Here is a 20,145-nt window from a genome sequence, read left to right as displayed (position 1 = left end):
AGTCAGCACCAAGAAAATACACAGAAAATTGCCTGAAGCAGTTGGATTTCCTGATGAAAACACCTGTAGCATCCCATAAATATGGGGTCTGACAGAAGTTAAGTGTTGTGTTGAAACTGTATGTTTCTGTATCTCATTGACACTGAGCATTTGCTTCATTAACCTTTTTTTAATATATTGATGCACCTGATTTCTTACTGTATGATGGAGTATGAAGTAAGACTGAATTATAAATGCTAGTTAAGAAGATAATTAAGAGAAAGGAATGTCCTAGCATCTCTAATCTATTTCTCCGCAAGTGAATGCAAAATGTATCTCATGAAAATTGTTAAATCTTTTAGGGGATTTGTTCTAGCTCTGAAGAGAAGCTTGTCAGCCCTGTAGTTCTGGTGCTGGCAGTTTGCCACTGAAAAGCCCAGTAATAATAGAGCCACAGAATGGTTTGGATTGGAAAGGACCTTAAGATCATCTAGTTCCAACCGCTTGTCGTTCAGGGACACCTCACTGTATTATAAAACTAGGAATTAGCCAGCATAGTAAATTGCATAAGAATTTCACTAGCAATACATGTTGGTTTTATCTGATTCTTTCAAAGCTATTCCATCTTCTGTGTCACTTGTAAACAAGCAATCAAGAAAGCACTTTGCTGCAGTAGGGCCCTAATCTACTGAGTCTTCAAGCCTCTAGCAAGTGGTTCATTCTGGGTAGGTGGTAGTGAGGTTGTAAAGTCTGTGTGCACAAAACCAGAGCACAGTCCGGGATACATTTACTCAGTAATGCAGTGCAAATGTGTCTTGAAGTTGCATCTTAATTGACAGTGGAAGTCACACCAGGAAAGCTTATAAATCAGTGTTGCTAAGCAATATTTATTTATATTTGTTTATTTAAATAGCCTTACTGAAAGTGGTTGTTGATAAGAGATTAAGAAAGGACAACCACACTGAAATCCGTACAGCACCTATAACTTCAGGTGACTTGGCACACAGTGTGAGTATTTCTGAGCTAGCCTCAGGCTTGCATAATCATATCTTTAGTCTTTGACTCCTCTTGAAACAAATTATTGTCTCATTGAAGAGAATTATTCTCATGGTTTACTATTAGGCCAGGCTGGACAGAGCCTTGGGTGACATGGTTTAGTGTGAAGTGTCCCTGCCCATGGCAGGGGGGTTGGAACTAGATGGTCCTTTCCAACCCTAACTGTTCTATGATTCTGTGAAAACTAATGTAATTATTGGGTGCTCATAAAGCCTGTTCAACCAGTAAGTTACCTGTCCAGACCTTAGAGTGTTACTGGAGAGCGCAGTGTGGAGTTGTGGCACAAGGCACATGGGTAACATTTGTAGTGCCCTTGCAGAAATACAGCTGACTGGTAGCAGAGTGAGTGCAACGGAAGGATGCATGTTTACCTGCAACATGTGGAGGATACAATGCCAGGAGTGATTTCAGCTTGCTTAGAAATGCTGTTGGCTTTGTTTCCATGCCGGTGTTTTTCCACAGGTGAGCATGGTTAGTTAGAATCCAGTTAGCCAACGTGAACCTGACTATAATTTCATGAATAATGCTAAGGAATCTCACTAGTTGTCTTGCTAGGTAGATGATTTGATCTTGTGGTCTTTGCAGCTCAGCCACTGGATTTGCTGTCTGCAGGGAACTGGGCGTGCAGTGTCTGTCTTCATGGTTGTAGCCTTCTGTCTGCTAATCTGAGCATCCTTAAAACAGCTCAGTGGAGATTTGGAACCACTGAGAACAGAACAGTGCCTTATGCTTGGAATATTAGCATGAACACTAACCAATGCCATTGTGCTTAAGCATCAGTAACATTAAAATAGAATCATTCTGTTTTTTTATTTAAGCATACCACTCAAAGCAGCCTGATTTAGTCACAGGTAAAGGAACTGGACAGCATTTCACATGAGCATGAGCAATGTTTTCATTAGTATTATCACTTCTGTTGTTATCATCATTACTATTGCTTGGAATGGAGTGAGACTAATAGCTCAGTACTGCGTGAGAAGAAAAAAATGTGTGTAGATAACAGGAAGAAGTAAAAAATACTGGTGGGAATAAGATTGGATAGTTGGTTACTGAATGCTGTGCACTAACGCATTGCTGATTCCCCTCAAGTCACTTTAACAGCTATTGCTTGGCAGTCTTTTGATTTTGGTCATTGTGAAACAGGTAGTTTTAGCTCAGGTGCTGGTGGCTAAGCATATTTGTGTCCTAAAGCTTAAATGTCTTTTGCCTTTATCCGTGTTTTGGTTCATCTGGATCTTCTTCTCTGACAGATGTCCTTGGGAAAAGACCATGGTTTCACCATCCCTACCTAGTGTGCTATTTTTCTACTTTTGCTTTTCTAGACCAAATTTTTTTTGAAGGCTTGTTACCCAACATCCAGTATGAATTGTTAGTGGGTTTTTTTTCTGATCACATCTCTCAGGCTAAAGAGTTGCAATTATTGGTGTATCTCTGACTCAAAAATGCAGTACTACTGCAGTTTAGATTGCAGGAATTTAATGTTCTGGAGTAACTCATCTATGCTTTCTTGCCTTTAACCACAGAAGACTTCTGTTTTTCTTCAGCATGTGTTTCAGCAGATGAGGCAAATATTTACATAATGTTACCTGCTCTCCCATTTCTCTCTACTTTACTGATGCACAGCGTGGTGGAGTTGCACGTGATGGCACCAGCTCGTAGTGTGGTCTTTGCCACACACTAAACATGTGGGTGGTATCTCAAAAGTCCTGTGGTACAGCTATTAGACTATGTACAGACCTCACAGTGCTTATTCAGTCATTAACTGAAGCGGGCATCTGCCCAAATCCTGGGATTTGGCTGCTTTTTAAAAGATTTTCTCTAGGGCTTGTGTTCTATTTTGTTTTGGGAACTGATGCAGGTAGATCTGTTAGGCTCCCTAGTGTGACTGTGATTAATAGGTGTGAAAGCATTTGTAGGCTGTAATATTATTCTTTGATCAGTTAAAGCTCACCCAACGTACAGCTCTATCCTTGCTTTGACTCTGAGAGTTCTCGAAAGGAGCAGTGAGGTGAATTGCACTGCAGGTAATCAAGTGTTTGTGCTTATGACTTCTGGCCCTAAAAATTGACTGTATCATGGAACTGATAGGTGAACTACTTAGTACTGGATCTTGAGGGAATGTCTCAGTGACTGGAAGGAGGATTAGGCTTTTATTGGAAGATAATGCACTTTTAACCTAAAGTGTGGTTGATGTATAAAAAATAAGTGTATTTGGGGTACCAGCCATAGGCTAATAAGTCATTTGGCATTCTTGCTGGAGGATGAGCTCTTCATAGTTCAGCCACTTAGTGTCACTGCTGGAGCCTGTAGTCCCAGCCAGATAGAAGCCAATTTTCTCTTGTTTGGCAGCTGTGCAATGCTTCACAAGCAGTGGGGCAGCCAGGTCTCTGCCATGTGTTGGGACGTATCTCAGCCTCTCATAAAATGGGTCACATCTGGGGAGAGATCCATGGTAGCAAAATTTATAACAATGAGCTTATTCACCTTTACATTTGAGACTGGGAAACTGCAGCACAATGTTTTTTCATGATTGGTTGGTTAAGTTTGTGGAAGGTGTGAAATTAGAGGTACAATGTTAAGAACTACTTCCGTTACACTGTGTCGTCTCACCTTGACTTGTTTATTTTTCTCTAATTTTACCCTTGGGCAAGCATGGTTACGTACTTCCACCGCTGCTTTCTCTTCTGCAAATGCTTTCATTCAGTTTGCCTCTGGTCTTTTCTGTTTTTCCCTTCTGGCATTAAACCTGTTTTTAAAATACGTAAAGCTGTAGGGTTTCTCATCAGTAGAAGCAAATGGAAGATTAAAAATGATTCTATATAATTAACTTTCATTTCTTTGCCAAAAACAAATTATTTTTTGTTGTCTATTTTGGGTGACTTTAGGACTCCCACAAGGGAATCATTTCATCATGTCTGTCAGTGTGATCCTGCTTTAGAAATGGAATGATCTTTTAAAAGTAATCTGAAATTCAAATAAATGTTACAAAAGATAAAAGCGTGAAATAATTATATGTACTATAGTACCCAGGAACTCAAATAAAGACTGCTTAAATAAAATGGCCTTATTTAAAAAATAAAGTAGTGTAGAGAACCATAACTATTCCCTGAGCCATATCCACGTGGGAGTAATCCACTTCATTAGATCTTAGTGTCTGCTGAAGATTTCAACTGTTTAGAAAGTGCCATACTTTTGTAATATTATAAATGTTATGAAATGTTGTAAAATAATATTGGAAATAAGTTACTATAAGAGTAGTTTATTTAGACCTGTACTTTACTTCTGTGTATGAGACAATTAAAGGCTGGATCAACTTCTGCCTCTTCAGTAGTTATGGACACTCTGGTGCTCTCCTAGTTTCTCTTCTCATCTCTGTCGGATTTCTTTAACTTTTGTTTTCCATTTTCAAAAGTTCTGAGATAGTTTTACATTGGTGCTAATAATCTGTTTGTATTTCCTTTACATTTGTGTTGCGTTGTACTTTTTCTGAGCTGCTGCGTTTAGAAGCTGGAGGTATTTTACTTACAAAGAGGAAATTTGGCTTACTGTAAAGCGAGTGTCTTTTTTCCCAGCCTGTGATCTGAGTTTGCTTTGCTTTACCATAAGCAACTAAGAATTAAGAAGAAATGTTCTCTGAAGGTGTCTGCTTTGAAGGCTGGATCACTAGGCAGGAGTGACTGCTACAGTGCTGTGTGTGTCCTCATGGTTTGGAGTTGAAGGTGTGCCTCAGGGCTGGGTTTCTAGCTGTGCAATGCAAGTTGTCAGAGAGGGAGAGTGAAGCTACTCATCTGCTTTTTTTTCCTCAAACAGCAGTGTGCATGGATTTCCTCTCAAAAGACTACAGGATTGCGACCACCTGAAAGCTGAGAATGTTTACTCCCTGTTTTCCACCCAAGGGACACACTGTGCTTAGCACTGTGCACTTGCATGTTGATTTTTTCCTTCTAATTACAAGATGGGACATACACAAATTTCACAGAAACCCTCTGTAACTGTTCCAGGCTTTTGCATTGACAAGACTGCAGATTGACTTGACTGAGTTGGAGGTCTTGTGTTAGTTGTTCGCTATATCAGAAATTAATGTTGCCTGTAATTCTGGTGTGTTGAGGGTTGGTTGCTTTTTTGGTTTGGATTAGTTTGGGGCTTTTTTGTTCTTGTTTGGAGCTCTTGCCAAATTTCTGGTGGTATCCATGGGATGAAGTTTGACCTGTACCTGTAAAGCTGCCTTTGCTTGGCAGGGCAGAGAGGATTCCAGATTTGCTTGAGCATGGCGTGTGTGTATGCACATTAGACCTTATGAAAATAAAGACAATCTCTGCATAGCATTCCTATGGAGTGGAAGTCCCAGGACCAATTCCGTTTGAAAGACATCACGTTTTTGCAGGATGGGATTGTAAAGTCCAGGTTGCATCCCATTAGTTGGTAGTTATATATTAATAAAGTGTAGGTCCAAAGGGCTTGTGTTACTTTGCCTTGAAGTTCTTCATCTGGTGAAACTTTTCTTCATTTCTGTTGCATTTCTTCTATGTGCTGTGCTACAGAAACACTGGTCTTATTGATCAGTTGGCTTATTTTTCCTTTTCCATTTTGAGAATCCTGATGCTGTTTCTGGGACTAGTGCTGGTAGGTTATTTATGTATTCTGCCTAATTATTTCCTGGCTATTTGCATGTTTTTTAGCTTATGGTAAAGTGAGATGAACTATTTCAAGCCTCAGTAGAAGGCACTGTACATTTGTGTATTAGAATCAGCTGATTGCTTTTACTGTGTTTTCCTTATGCTGGGTTGAAGCATTCATGTAACCGTGAGTGCGTCATAGGTTTGAAGTGTTCTTGATTGTAACTTCGTCCACAGACTAATAGCAGATAGCAGTCTTAACAAGTATCTTAGAACTGAGCACAGGGAAAGATGTTTGTGGAGGAAAAATTTTTGTTGAGCTAAATTTACTTTGAATTTAACTTCTACTGAAGAATGGTGTGCAACTTTTTAATAATATGTTTTGTTTATAAGGTTGAAAGTACCCATGCTTAAACAGGCTTTAAATCACACACTTTCTCTGTGCATTATTTTAGTGGGGAGACAAAAAGACTTTTCTTACTGAGTGCTTTTTTATTGTCCTGTATGACCATTGTGACAGAGAAAGCAGAATTCCTTTTCTCACTCACATTCAGTGGTATTAACAGGCTTCTCAGCACCTTCTGACTACAGTTGCTAAAGCCTGTCAGAAGGCAGCTGCTCGTGCAGTTCCAAGGTAGAGTTAGAGCTGTGGATTTAAGTGTGTGCCTTGTGGAGCTAGTTTCTGAGATGGTTCAGAAAGCTGGCTAGCAAATGCAAATCTGTGCCACGTATCACTCTATAAATGTGAACTTTAAAGGGATCTGCTTCCACTGAAATAGTTTGAGATATGTCATTTGGAAAATGTTGAAAACCAGGCATTTAAAGCAGTCACAGTGTTTCAAGGGAACATGTAGTTTCTATTGTGGAAAAGTTCATATGAGGTCACCCGAACTGTTGCTAGGTTAGAAAGACTGCAGTGGGAATGTTTTCCCTTTTCCTTTCTCTGATGTCTCTGAAGGAAATGGACCTGCGCTGTCTTTTCTGCACAGAAGAAAAGGAAAACTGTAGTATCTAAAAGACCCTGACCATGTAGTGCCGAAAAGAATATACATTGTTACGGATCTTACTGAGGTAAAGTGAACATCACTAGTCAGTGTGTAGCTGATGCTTTTGATGGTATGATGCCTGATTTCCTGACACACACTGCCCTCCCTAGCCCTTAGCAGTGTTGTACAAGGTCTATAACTGCAGATTTGGCTGTAAAGAGTACATAAAAAGTGGCCAGGTAAAAATTGCAGTCCCATTTCAGAGCTATAAATTGGTATTGAGGTGTCTGGCCTTGTTTGCCTGTTCCTTCAGAAAACCAGGTGCAGTTTTATGTTATTGCTAGGGAACAAACACTGTAGCATAATCACAGTTTACTTTCAGCTCCTTCATCAGGCTCAGAACTCAGTCATTCATCATTTCTCCACTGAAGTTTGAAAATCTCTCCAGTTTCAGCTGCTTTCAGTTTCATGTTTGTTTTATTACTGTTGCTTTATTTCTTCTATCTCTGTTCACTGTGAGATCTGGAATTTACAAGTCCAGGTAAACCCCCTAGTTCTGCCAGGCTCAGGACACTTGCCTGCTTCTTTTCTTCCCACTGTCCTTTGTACTTTGGCAGGAGCACTGTATTGGAATTGCCCCCTCCCAGATTATAGGACAAGCTTTAAAAACAAAAGAAGAAAAGCTTGGTTTAAGAAACAAGTTGATGTGAACCTCTGTGGCTGTTTATGTGCAGTTTCTGTTATGGAGAGCAAGAATTACATAATTTGTAAATTGATCTGAAGTCCTTAAATATTGCACTGCATGAGTAAAACTACTCTGGCATGATCTAGATTTATGCAAAACTGCCGTGCCTCTCCCCACCTGCTTACAAAGTACCAACTGTAGGCAAACGTCAGGGGATCTGAGCAGAAGATGAAGCCCAATTCTTTTTTTTTTTTTTTTTTCCCCTTTTATGGACAAGGAAATCAATCAAGAGTTTGGTTCATGGACATACAGAAAGCCAAGGTAGTTCGAGAAACAATAAAGGCTTGAACTTTTTATCACCACCTCCATGGGGAGCTGCAAGTTAGTGACTGATGACTGTGTGACTCGTTGGGTGTATACAGGATAAAAGTGAATGTTCAGGGAAAATTTCCCATGGAAGAGAAATTGCTGTAAATGTGGAGGTAACTCTCCCTGTGTATTTGTAGAGGAGTGCCATTTCTTATGCACTCATGAAATGAAAGAAAGTATCTGCATCACTGCTAATTTTGCAGTGTCCTGCTGGTGCCTCACTGAAAAATGCGTTTTCAGGGCAATGTAGTGATTTTGTGCAAGTAGAGACATGCCATAGAAATTGTTGGTCAAATGCAAATACTGATTAAAAAGTGTGTGGGGTTTGGGCTGTTTCTGAATTGGTTTTTTTTTGTGTGTGTGTGTGTGTTATCTGATGTAGCTCTTACTTTTTTCTTTTTATTTTTTTCTCTTCCAGAAGCTTATATTGGTAATCCAAACTGTGTTAGTCTGTTTGTCTGTGAGAATAGAGGTTGTCTCTAATTAAAGAAGTGCTGGTTTGGTATTAATTCTGTTCTGTTTTTAATTTTTATTTTTTTTCTCCCTGAACACAGTTTCACCCTTGACTGATTCAGCCATTAAGCTTTGCAGGGTATTAAGCATAGAGTGTTTTCTCTGTACTTCTCTCTTCTGGATCATTGTGTTTGCAGGGTGAAAATGATGTGCAGAATCATAGTCTATTCTATTCCTGCACCCTAGAATCAGGCAGATTCAAAAATGCAGGCAGTAAGCCTGGGTAATAATTTCTCAGTAAATATTTTACTGCTTTTTCCATCTGTTACACTAAAATCTGACTTAAACTAGGCATAAATCTAGTCAGAAGAGGTCACTGGGATATTAATCATCAGAATTAATCCTCTTAAGACATGTGCTTGGTGTAAGGCCAGCTATTCAGAAGTTTAACAGTACACATATGGCGCTTATCTGTCTGGCAGCTTGCCAGTGAAGTAAACTTTGAGTTTGTGGTGGTTATATAGCTCTGTAAAATACACTGCTTGTTTGGTGCAAATTATGCAGTTTTTCTGTGTGTTGTACGTGGCACATAGCCTACTACTGGAGAATGAGTTCTCTTCAGGGTGCTTTCAAAAAGCTATAGTCTGTTAGCATTAGTTGCATGGTAAGGAGTGATTCCATTCACATTTGACCTTTCCCTGCTGCTTCCCTATGAAGTATGATGAGCCAGATTTAATACTACTTAGAGCAGAGGAAGAGATGATACTTCACGTAGAGTAATACTGTGGAACCCAAATATAGCTGAATGAAACTTCACCCTGCTTCCACTCCTGCTGCTCTGACTTGGAGGAAGCATTCATGTATGTAAATACAACTCTTTTTTGAGTCAGGTCTGGACTGGACCCAGCTTTTCTGTTAATCTCTTCAGAGGAGCATGCTTCGTACTCGACAGAATAATGATTATTTCATATCCTAATTATGGAACTGATTCATCCCCTGGGGCATGGAAAACAAACAGTAGGAGTGAGTGCATCATTAAAAAATTAGCGTATTTTTAGAAAGGAGGCAAAATGCAAGTCCATTGAAAAGTTTCATTGTAAAGAAAAGTGGCTTGGATTAGGGAAGCTTTTTTAAACAACCTGAGTTTATGGCTGAAAGAGCATTTTTTTTTTTTTTTTTATACTTTGCTCATGAGAAGTGATTTATTTTCTTCTTGCCTTTATTTCTTAAGGACAAGAATGAAAGCTCGTGCTCCTCCTCCACCAATTCAACCTTCTGCTGCAAGTGGAATTCGCAGTGAGCACAAGACACCCACAGAGACAGCTTTGATTTCTGATCAGAACCTTGTGAGCATGAAGGAGAACATGATAAACAGATCAGTGGACTTCACAGTCATTTTACCCAGCGGGATGGAGCAGAGGAGCACAGTACAAGGAAGGTAAGTCTTTGATTAGTTTCCACTTTCTGCAGCCCTCTGTTCCCAGTGGTGTACTTGCTGATACTAATGTCTCCCTTTCTGAGTTGATGGAGTTTCTCTGTCATGCTTCTCTCTGCATTATAGACAGCTTTTGTACCAAAGTCTACTGAAAGCTATGTATAAAGGACCCTCTCTGCTGGAGCAGGAAGGATTTAACAGTGATTTTGTCACTGTCTTCCCAATGCATTATCCTCAATATGCGCATGGATCTGGCTCTTCCATGTAGTGTCACTAGGCTAGTGTTAAGTTGTATCACATCTCGTAATACAGAGTGGGTTTGGTGCAGTGAAAGTCGGTGCTGCTGGCAACAGAATTCCTGACAGAATGCCTGTCTGGAGTCATGCCGAGCAGCAAGTTCAGAAGATGAATGATTCATTGCATTCAGAGCTCCTGCCTTCACAAATACATTGCAGTTGTGTAGACAGCAAGGCATCTGCTGGTATTTAGGAAGCCTTTTCTGTGTAAAAGTGTATTGGGTTCTTTCCACAGGAAGGCAAGTTCTCTTTGTCATAGGGTACAATCAAGGGCAAACTGTACTGGAAAGGCAGTTTTGAGCTAATTTTCTTCACCATGGGAGCTCTTCTTTCTCATTCTCTCTGTAAGAACTGTTTTTAAAGAGGAAGACTTACTTCAAGAAAGAATTTGGAAGTGTTCTAAAAATGTATTCAATACTATGATGAAACTGTAGCAATTGTATGGTCAAGAAACTGTAGAAAGGGATAATACCAGATTAGGAGAATATGTAGATGACTGTTGATAAATCAGGGTCTGTGCTTATTTTACATTTGGGTTTTGCAGTAGTTAGTCTGCATTCCTATGAAATTACTCCTGTTGGTCTGATATATTAGTCTGTTTTGATGGTTTGTCATCTAATGTGTATTGATTGCTGAGGAAGATGTGTATAGCAGAGTGTAGTGTCTGGTACTTTATTCTTCACCCTACTTTTCTTGTAAGAATTGGTGTTTGCTTAGAGACTCTTAGGAGGCTAGTGCAGCTTGTGTGGGTCAGCCCCAAAACCAGAGTGGTGTTAAAATTTTAAAGGAAAGCAGTGCTTATCAGAGCTCTCAAATTATGCATTTAGTGACTGAGCTTTTATGGGGAGATTTGGACTTATGAGAGAAAGAAGAGAAAAAGCCTAGAAAATAGAACAGGACACGAAATGCACTGGCCATTAGGACCCAAAGAAAGGTAGTGCTTCATTGGCAAATACAGGTTGCCTGGGAGCTAACGAGAGACTAATCTTCATGGAGCATTTTGTATAGTGAGATACATAATTGTCTTATGGTTAGAAAATATTTTCTTTTCCCTGAGAAAAAAGCCCCGAACACTCCAAGGCTACAAGAGTGGTGTTTTAATGTGACCTTTTGAAGAATGTACAAGCTACAGAAGCAGAGAACAAATGGAAAATCCCTGTCCAAGAAACACACTGTCTCTCACAGGTGTTTTTTATCCCTGCCATTGCTATCACATACACTGAGACTGAGAAATTTAATTATTAGAGTCTTTAGTTTGTGGACTAAAACCTGTAAGAAATGTCAAAAATTAAACCTTAGGCGTTTCTCTGGCATTATTTATATGGTCTATGTTAAACACTCTAAGCAACCCAATCTCTTGGTTGTTCTCTGAGGGTGCCCACTTCTCTCCATTGTCTGCATGAGAGGTCTAGGCCCCTGATTTATTAAGTTCCTGCTTATGCTAACTGATTACCACCAGTGCCTAACCCAGTTAGTAAGTATTCCCCCCCAGCGCTGTCTTGAGCACTTAGAGTGGAAAGTTAGTGACAAACATCAGGCACTAATAGTCACCTGTGGGAAATGGAAGATTGTGGAAACTGAGCAGGGAAGTAGATCATCCCAACAAGTTATGAAATAAGAAAAGGATACCCTTTAGTGAGCCCTATATTACAATTGCATCAGACTGTGAACACTCATATGCTGCTATTCTTTCTAACCACTGCAACACGAAATTCTCTGTACATGAACACTGGTTCATGTTTTTAGAGATGTGGAATACGAAAAAAAAAAAAAAGTGAAATGCACCTGAAATATTTAGGGGATGATCTGTCTTAAGTGTCCAGGTTTGGGTGAAAGTCCAGGTGTTCTCATCTTTTTGCACTGTTTTGACATGGTGAGCTGGACAGCTACAAAGTACAATGATAAGCAGAGGTAAGCATTTAATGATAAAGATACTAGATTAAAAGAAAAAGTGTTTCGTTTAGTTTGAAGCAAGTTTGGGAGCTAGTGCAGGTAATAAACTCTTTTCCCTGTTCATTCATTTTATCTATGGTGATATCATGGAAGGACATTTCAGACAAATTCTGCCATTGTTTATAGTGCCATAAATCTTAAGCATTTTCATAGCCGTCAGAAAAAGCGCATTCTGCAAAATCTGTTCTTGAGTACCCTGGGTAAATAGCTTCTCTGTTGCAGAAAAACTTGTAAAACCTTGCCCTGGGCATCATCATAATGAAAAATGATTCTGTAATTTCAGGAATTCAGTTCACAGAAGTACACTAGAGGATGTTTGCAGATAACTACTGTAGTTGATTAGTATCACTTAAAGTTATTACAAACGAACCAAGTTAAAAGTAAAAAATTTATCTTTCAATTTGTTTATTGTGTGTAAGCAAAGCAGCATGTTGTTAGTCTTACTTTGCTTTTTATAAAGAAAGTTCCTATAAATATCACCAACAGGGTAGGAAAATGTCATTAAATTTCCTTGAAAGATAGTTCAATAAAACAAGAAAATGTGTGCTGATTAAAGGTATTTTCTTGTAATCTGGAATTTTAAAGTAGATTCATTTATAAAAGTTAACTCAAGCTGACAGTCTCTCTTTAAGAGTTTATTGCCATCCTGTAACAAACAGTTTATTCCATATTTTGGAAATATGTAGTACGGCTTAGTATTTAGCATATACATAGCTGGTTGTGTAGGAAGACTTCTTATCTTTCCGTGAAGTGTCTGCTGTGCTTTGGAGCATGAGAAGGTAATAATGACTAACACTATTTTCTGTTTTTAAGCAAAGATAGTGAAAACATCAAAGACTTCAGATCAGCCCCTTTACACTACTGTTTCTTTTCCAATCACTTGTCACTTTAGATTGTGTTTGGCATTGACCTAAATAAAGAAGATTCTTTCTTCCAGTTTGAGATTGTTTTTTAATGGACATTTGTAGCATGAAAGTTGAAGGTAAGAGGAAAGTCAGTGTTATTTGATAGAGTACAACTTATCCTACACATTTATTTCTTAGATGTACAAGGCTGTATTCTAAAATAGATCTCTCTGTGTGATCTAAGGATATCAGGCCAAGCCCCACCCAAAACAACTCTGTTGCTTTCTGCCTCTTAAACTGTAGCTGTCTTTTCTCAAGTTGTCTGATGTGCTCAAACTTCATCCTGACTTCAGCCTGATAAATGTTGCTGACAAAGTAGTTATTCTTTACTGTCCAGAATTGGTGTTAAATGTCGAACAGCTTAGTAAAGAATACGAGAACAGAAAGTACTCTCCTTTGCTAAAAATAGTTGTCTGAATCTTAAATTGGGTTCATCCTCCAGTTTTATTGCTGTGCTGCAGTATTTGCTTATCAGTCATTATTGTTTGGTGTCTGTCACAGTGTTTGGTCTCTCCAGCCAAAATTTCAGCAACATTTTATTAAAGAAAGAAGGTAATGTGTTTCTGAGTAGTTGGAGAGGCAGGAGGTATTTAACTTACTCATTTTGGCTCTAAAGTTAATCCTTTATGATCAGACCTGCCTGAATTTTTAAAAATAATTATATGTAAATAAATGTAAAAAAAATAAAAATACCAGGTCTCAAAAGCAGATTAAAATAAAGTGCAGATATGTCTGGAACAGGATGGAAGCAAGTGAAGGAATGACTCTTTGCGTCTTACAAGAACTATATTCAGGCCAAGGTTAGAAAGAAAAGTTGGTCTGGGTCAGTAGATGGCTCAGTATCATTCTCTTGCTGTGTTTAGTGGTTTTCTTCTATGTGTGACATATACATAGAGTTACTTAAAATGAAATTTCTATTTAAAATCAAACTGCATTACAATTTAAAAGGAAAATTTTTCAAATTGATGAAATTGAAATCTGATATAAGAATAACTTTGTTGCAAGGACTTCCCATACCTCTTACTTCTCTGGAAACACATTAATTTTGAATTATGTTTGTAGAAATCCTCTGTCTCCCTCCTTTCTCTTCCTTTCTTCTTCCCCACCCCCAAATTTTTTTCTATCCTTTTGAAGTTTCGAGGAAACTATTTTCCCAAATTTACATTTTGGGAAGAGCATGCTATTCACTTTGAAGTTGTTTCAAAAGCTTCAGAGATACTGCTTAATTTGTACTCCTAAACGGTACAGACGAAGCCTGCGGATGCCTCTCATGGAGCAGTTGTGTGTTGTAAGCAGCATGGCTCAGGATAGGATGTTGAAGACCTCCTTAAGTGTTAATTTAAAACACACCTGCTGTGTTATCAGCAGTAAGATGAAACTTCAAATTTGGCTGGATTTTTAAATTGTTCATTGTCTGGAAAAAGATTGTTTGCAACTTACTTTCTCAGGTGGCTGGTGTGGATTCTAATCTTGCAGTTGAACTGTTGCCGCTGAGCATATTTCATAGTTTCAGTGGAAGGTGCATGGAATCAAACTGTTATTTTTATGAGCTATATTTAGAAAAAAGTGCTGATCTTTTTTTAAAAAGTGTTTTTAATAAAGTAGTTTACATGAGGCAAGATAATGGTCCAAATTTGCATTAATTATGACAATATTATGCGCTACAGAAATATATTAGCATTCCACTTTAAATAGAAATGTCTAGCACATAAAACACCATGTATTGCGGTTCTGCCAGGTTATTTGCTTTTGTCTGAAACAATAGTAATAAGGCTGGGGGAAAAAACACATGCAAATTTTAGTTTAAACAAAATATGTCTGTAAACAGACATGCTAAGATCTGTATCAGGCGGACTGACACTTTTTTAAATGCTGACTGCTGCACAGCTTAATGAATATTCATGTAAATATTGGTGTAGGTGGTGTTCTCCTGTAGTTTAGACTTAGAAAGTGTAAATGTTTCTTTTGGTTTGTGGTGTGTTACATGAGTTGAACATGGTTATGAAATGCAGACGTTTGCAACTTGAGAACAGTGCCAAAATAAGTTATCACAAAGTGACCTGGTACAGTTTCAGTTTAGGTACTACACGTTTCTATTTAGATGCTCTCTATGTTAGCAGTTACCACAGTGCTCTGTTTTTCTGAAGCCTCCTATATATATTAATGACATCTGTTTTCCTTGTTTGATCTTCAGTCATCATCTTCTCACTGCGTTCTTGTTTTTTCAATGTGATCACCTATTTCAGAATTTCCACCCTTGGCACTTTTTCAGCTCACAATGTGTAACTCAGTTAAACTTGAAACAGGTTACTGTAAAGAAGATCCTTTCTTGTCTCATGTGCAGGAAGAGCTGTCACCTACATATGTTTTAGGCTTTTAGCTGTTAATAAGAGACTTCTTTTGTTTTCCATTCATGTCATCTTTGCCATTAGCTCTCCAGGGTTCCTCACCCACTTACTGAGCACTTGTTGGCCAGCAACATACACATAGTTGGGCATTAGACGCATAGATGGGCAGCAGCAGTTTCTCAGATGTCAACAGCTTGCAGTTGAGGGGCAGTTCTTGAACTACAGATGTAATGGTGGTAGCCGATGACCTGTGAAAGATTTTGTATCTTTGACTTTTGCTTGTATTTTGATTCTGTGTAGTTTTTCCAGTTTGCACATTAGAAGAGATGCCAGTTCCTTTGGCAAATATGCTGGCTATGCACTTAATTTCATTTCTGCTAGAAGAAAAATATCTCATGTAGATGACAGGCATCAGGTATGGCTGGTAAATGTATTTTTTTTCAATTTATATTGTTTTGTTGATGACAGGTATTAGTTTATGAAACCAAAACATTTCAGAAAAAAACCTCCAGGTTTATTAAACCTGTTTTCTCTGATCCTGGATGGAATTTTAGGAAGGAAGATTGAAAAAAACCAAACTCATCAGTACCTTGGTAGAAGAGAATTTCTGGGGTGTGTAAGAACATGGTTCATATCTGCTGTGTCAGGCAGTATCAATCTTCAGTGAATGTTGAGTTAGTGACACAAAATGGAGTACCTACATGCAGAGGTGTGGAATAAGAGAGAGGCAGCGACTGACTCTTAACCTCATGGTTTAAGAATCACATCTGCAGTAAGAGTTCTTGATGATGCAGATACTTGAAACCAGATGTTTTTATGCAAGGCTGATATCCTCACCAAAATAAACCACTTGTACTAGGAAATATGCTGGTGTCAAATGGATTCAGGGAACTCAAGTTGTAGAGCTAGAAAAAAAAAATCCTACCTACCTTTTGTTCCAAATTTGAATGTTCCATTTTGGGTTGTGCTATGTGCTGCGTGATAGTTCAGATCTAGGTAGAGTACCATACCAGGAGCGCATCACTTACTTATATCTTGTCCTCATGTACAAGAGCAGGGTTTGAATCGGAGATTTTAATGTATGGATTTAGCTGTTAAGATGCACCTTGTCCGCTTTTGGCTTATATTTGTTAGTACTATTACTGGCACTGTTTTCTGCCTCATAGCGAATAGTTAATTGCCAGCTCATAAAAGCACAATGAAGTGCAAGTATATTTAATTCCTAACAATTTATCTGATCTGTTTAGCATTTCAAAGCATTAGCACTGTTCCCTCCCAAAGATGGGTAACTAGTGACACATCCTCAGCTTGTGTTGTCTTTTTTTTCCTCCCATGTTAAAACTGAGGTAAATTTTTTAGCTACTGCTTTTTCTCACACTAACGGTAAATTTTTTTTCCTGTACAGTAAAGCTATGATGGATCTCCTGGTTGATCTATGCAGCCAGTATCGCTTAAATCCATCACAACATAGCCTTGAACTGAAGTCTTCAGGAACCCAGCAACCTCTGAGTTACAAGCCAAACACTTTGATAGGAGCACTGGACGTAGAGACGGTACTTCTGAAAGAGAAAGTTCCTGAAAAGAAGGTGAAGCGACCTCTGCCAAGGGTCCCTGAGGTTGGTATTCTGTAGGGCTAAAATGGGGCAATGAAGCATTATTTCATTCCTATGATTTCAAGCAGTTCTTCCAGTTTTTAGATCTTCAGACCAGATGGGAAATGCTTAAGATTGACTATAACCTGCTTTACTAGCATAACTGATTTCAGTGCAGTCTGGCAGGTGACAGTCCGGACTCCAGCATTTAGGCAAACTGTTACATTGCATGTGGTTGAATAGATTGAAATCTGTTCTTATAAAGACCCTTGACTGAAGACTGGGGTGATTGAAATTTGCAGTAGTGGCTAAAGTGAGGGTCGTGAGATTGTGTGGTGGGAGGTAGGGTTTTAGTGGTATTTTGTTTGCCATCTTTATTGAGGATAGGGGAAAAGACTTACTGCTAAAAAAGGTATTTCAAACTATTATGAAGATTCAGAAATAGCCATTTTCCAAATATGTTTGCTGAATCAGTATATATAATTACACTGCCATGCCTTTCAGAGTGATACTTGTAAATGTGCACAGATTACGTCTGCCTGATTCCTTTTCCTTATTTGCCTGTTCTTGTGAGTGTCTCCTTAGTGACAGGGGAGTTTTTTTTTTTTAAATTTATTATTCTTTTAATAATATTTTTTAATAGTATGCATGTGGGGTAAGTTTACCTAGGAGTCAAGACAATATGGAGGTCCCTAATGCCTTTCTCACTGGGGAATGAGAAAAAGCCTAGCCATCACAAAGGGAGGGCTGAGAGTTTGTGTTTGTTTCTGCAGAAATCTGTGAGGCTGGTAGTGAACTACCTGAAAACGCAGAAGGCTGTAGTTCGAGTTAGTCCAGAGGTGCCTCTCCACAACATCATCCCAGCTATTTGTGAGAAGTGTGAAGTCAGTCAAGAGCACATTGTTCTTCTGCGAGATGGCATCACTGGGGAGGAGCTGGAGCTTACCAAGTCCTTGGAGGAGCTCGGAATAAAGGAGCTGTATGCCTGGGACAGAAAAAGAGGTGAGCTGAGTCTGAAAGCAGTCACTGCAGGGTTAGATGATGTGCTAACAATATTATCGGCAACTTAAAAGCATTTGTGCTCTTGTTGCTTTGGGGCCCAGCTGAAACAGCAGAGTGACATCTCGGTCCTGAGAGCTGCCTGGCTTTGTTCAGTGAGCTGTGCCCAGAGCAGCAGCCAGGACAGCAGCGTGCCCAGCCATCTCTGGCTGCTCTTGGGCCTTGTGCCAGGCTGGGCTGTCCCCTGGCAGGGTGCAGGCTGGCCTGGGGCAGGGCAAAAGGAGGAGCTCTGCTACCTCCTGGAGCTGCTGTCAGTACGGGTGTGTGTAACACGGGGGCCTTGTCCAGGCAGAGCTGTCACCTACCTGTGCTGTGAGTTGGAGTGGAAAAAAGAAGAGACATGCCATAGTCATGGCAGCTGCGGAAGCTGAGAGGCGAAGGCGGCAGACCAGGGTTTATGAGAAACAGACTGTGGACAGGTTCATAGACAGTTCCTTCAAGCAGCAGAGCTATTGATGGTTTAGTGAAGAGGAGCTAAGAGGTATTTGTATTTAAAATTATGTTCTCTTATTTATTCATTCTCACTTTCTGTTCTCATAGGTGATATTGTAGCCGCAGCTTCTTGGACTCGAGTTTTATCAGCCTGATTGTGTATTCAAATAGCATAATTATGCCGTGTGCTTTAAAATGCACCCGCTTTAAAAATGCGCTTCGACAAGCACTACTTCCTTTGAGATCAGAAAGTGATACTCATTAAAATTGTCTCCTGCAGTTTGTCTCTATTGATATCACTTCCAGCACAGTAAATGTACTTATTTATTGTTTAGGTAATGTCAGTCTTGTAGGTGCTGAGCAGCGGGCTTATTTTTTATTTATATACTTATTTATTTATGTTGATGTTCTGTCTCTTCTTTCAAACTCCTTTGGTAAGTGACAGTTCTATCTCTGTGTAAGTCAAATGAACTTACACTTTTAAGTAAACCAAATGTCTCCTTTTCTTTTGAATTGTTAGGATGGTCAAAAAAGTGGCTGACAACATGTCATAACTCAATTACATGTTTGTGTTTTAAGATATGTTTACTGTAATTAAGCTAACCGTTTTGGAGCAATATAGTGAACATGCTGAGTATTCAACAGGATTCTTCAGCATAGTTGAAGGACAATGTCTGCAGTAATTAGCCTAAGCCTTCCCTAAACTCTTTTCCTTTAAAACATGGTGTATATACTGGTGCAATACTGGTCCTTGGATCCAGTTGTAGCCCATACAGTCAAAACTAAGACTTTACTTCAGTGCTGAATTTATAGGAGAAAATTATCTAAATTGCTTTCTGCATCAGCTTTTACATATATATATTTTATAACCTTTCAGTATGCCTTTCATTATAGTGAAATCCCCCTTATCATGAGTATATTTCAGCCTTTTCTGCCTTCCTCTTTACTTTGCCCCATGGTGTCTGATAAGAACACTGGTAAATACACATAAAATTTACAGAAAGTTTCCTTTGTTCCAGCAAATTCCTCCTTCTGTGTTCTCATTTATAATCTCCTAGAGGAATAATTCCATTGTTTTCAGCAGCAGTTGGTGTATGAATTGTGCACTGAGTATATGTTCAGTCTGTTTAGTTATCAGAACAGATGGATTCTTAAAACACATTCCCACTGGCAAGAAAGGCATCAGACATGCTGAAAGCTGTGCTTGTAAAAGCTGGTTTGAGAAAAGCTTTTGCTCGTCATTCTCTTCTTCCCTGAAACAGATATACCAGGGGCTGAAGGAATATTAAAAGGCAAGCTCTGCTGCCACCTGCTTATTGAATTCGATTTAGCAGTTGAAGCAACTTCACAAGGGAATTAATACAAATGCAGCTAAACTGCTTCTTGGAGCAGCTCTGCAGGTCTATTGTCAGTCAACTTTTTTTTCAGTAATATTTAGGAAAACAAGCACTAGGAGTAATTAATGAATACTGTGGCTTATGAAGCGAATTAAACTTTAATATGTCTTCTCTTGTCCTTTCCTTGCCTGCGTTTTCCAGTTCCTCCATCAAAAACTCAGTCTGAACCTTCTCTGAACTATAGAGGTACTGTACAATGCTGCTGAGGGAAAACCATCTTTCCCTTCACACTGTGTTTAATGTGGGTTTGGTAGATGGATCTTTAAGAACGTTGCATAAAATGGTGTAGAGAAACAAGCTATTTTAGATCTGTGTTGTCTTTTTACAAAGTGTTGTTTACATGTCTGTGCTTTTGGTCAGAAAAAACGCTTCTGTGCCTACTGCTTCTTCAGTAATTGCCATTAAAATGCCAGCAATTAACAAGTCCTGTCATTTAGCTGTTTTGTAGTATGATGTGTTTCTTTATAGATTCCAAGCGTTTTCAGGTTGCCTAAAGCGTGACTAGTTGAATTTCAGAAATACTAACATTTCAGAAGTCTCTCAGATCCAAGATTTATTTAGTAGCAAATACATGATATTTTGAG

The 20,145-nt window shown here is 38.9% G+C and overlaps 1 protein-coding gene across 1 annotated transcript in view; it reads left to right on the top strand.

The window, feature by feature from the left end:
- COBL (cordon-bleu WH2 repeat protein) overlaps positions 1–20,145 on the top strand; it is a gene marked incomplete at both ends in the record, with an annotated part of 153,811 nt that overhangs the window by 33,055 nt on the left and 100,611 nt on the right. The window contains 4 exons of the mRNA XM_080609689.1: positions 9,376–9,582; positions 16,487–16,697; positions 17,447–17,675; positions 19,703–19,747. Of these exons, the coding sequence (XP_080465815.1) occupies positions 9,376–9,582; positions 16,487–16,697; positions 17,447–17,675; positions 19,703–19,747 (692 nt within the window). The remainder of the gene's footprint in view (positions 1–9,375; positions 9,583–16,486; positions 16,698–17,446; positions 17,676–19,702; positions 19,748–20,145) is intronic.

Source organism: Psittacula echo (assembly GCF_963264785.1).
Source record: "Psittacula echo genome assembly, chromosome: 2".
Lineage (NCBI taxonomy): Eukaryota > Metazoa > Chordata > Aves > Psittaciformes > Psittacidae > Psittacula > Psittacula echo.
Note: the sequence above shows the minus strand (reverse complement) of the source record. Positions and strands in the feature narration are given on the sequence as shown.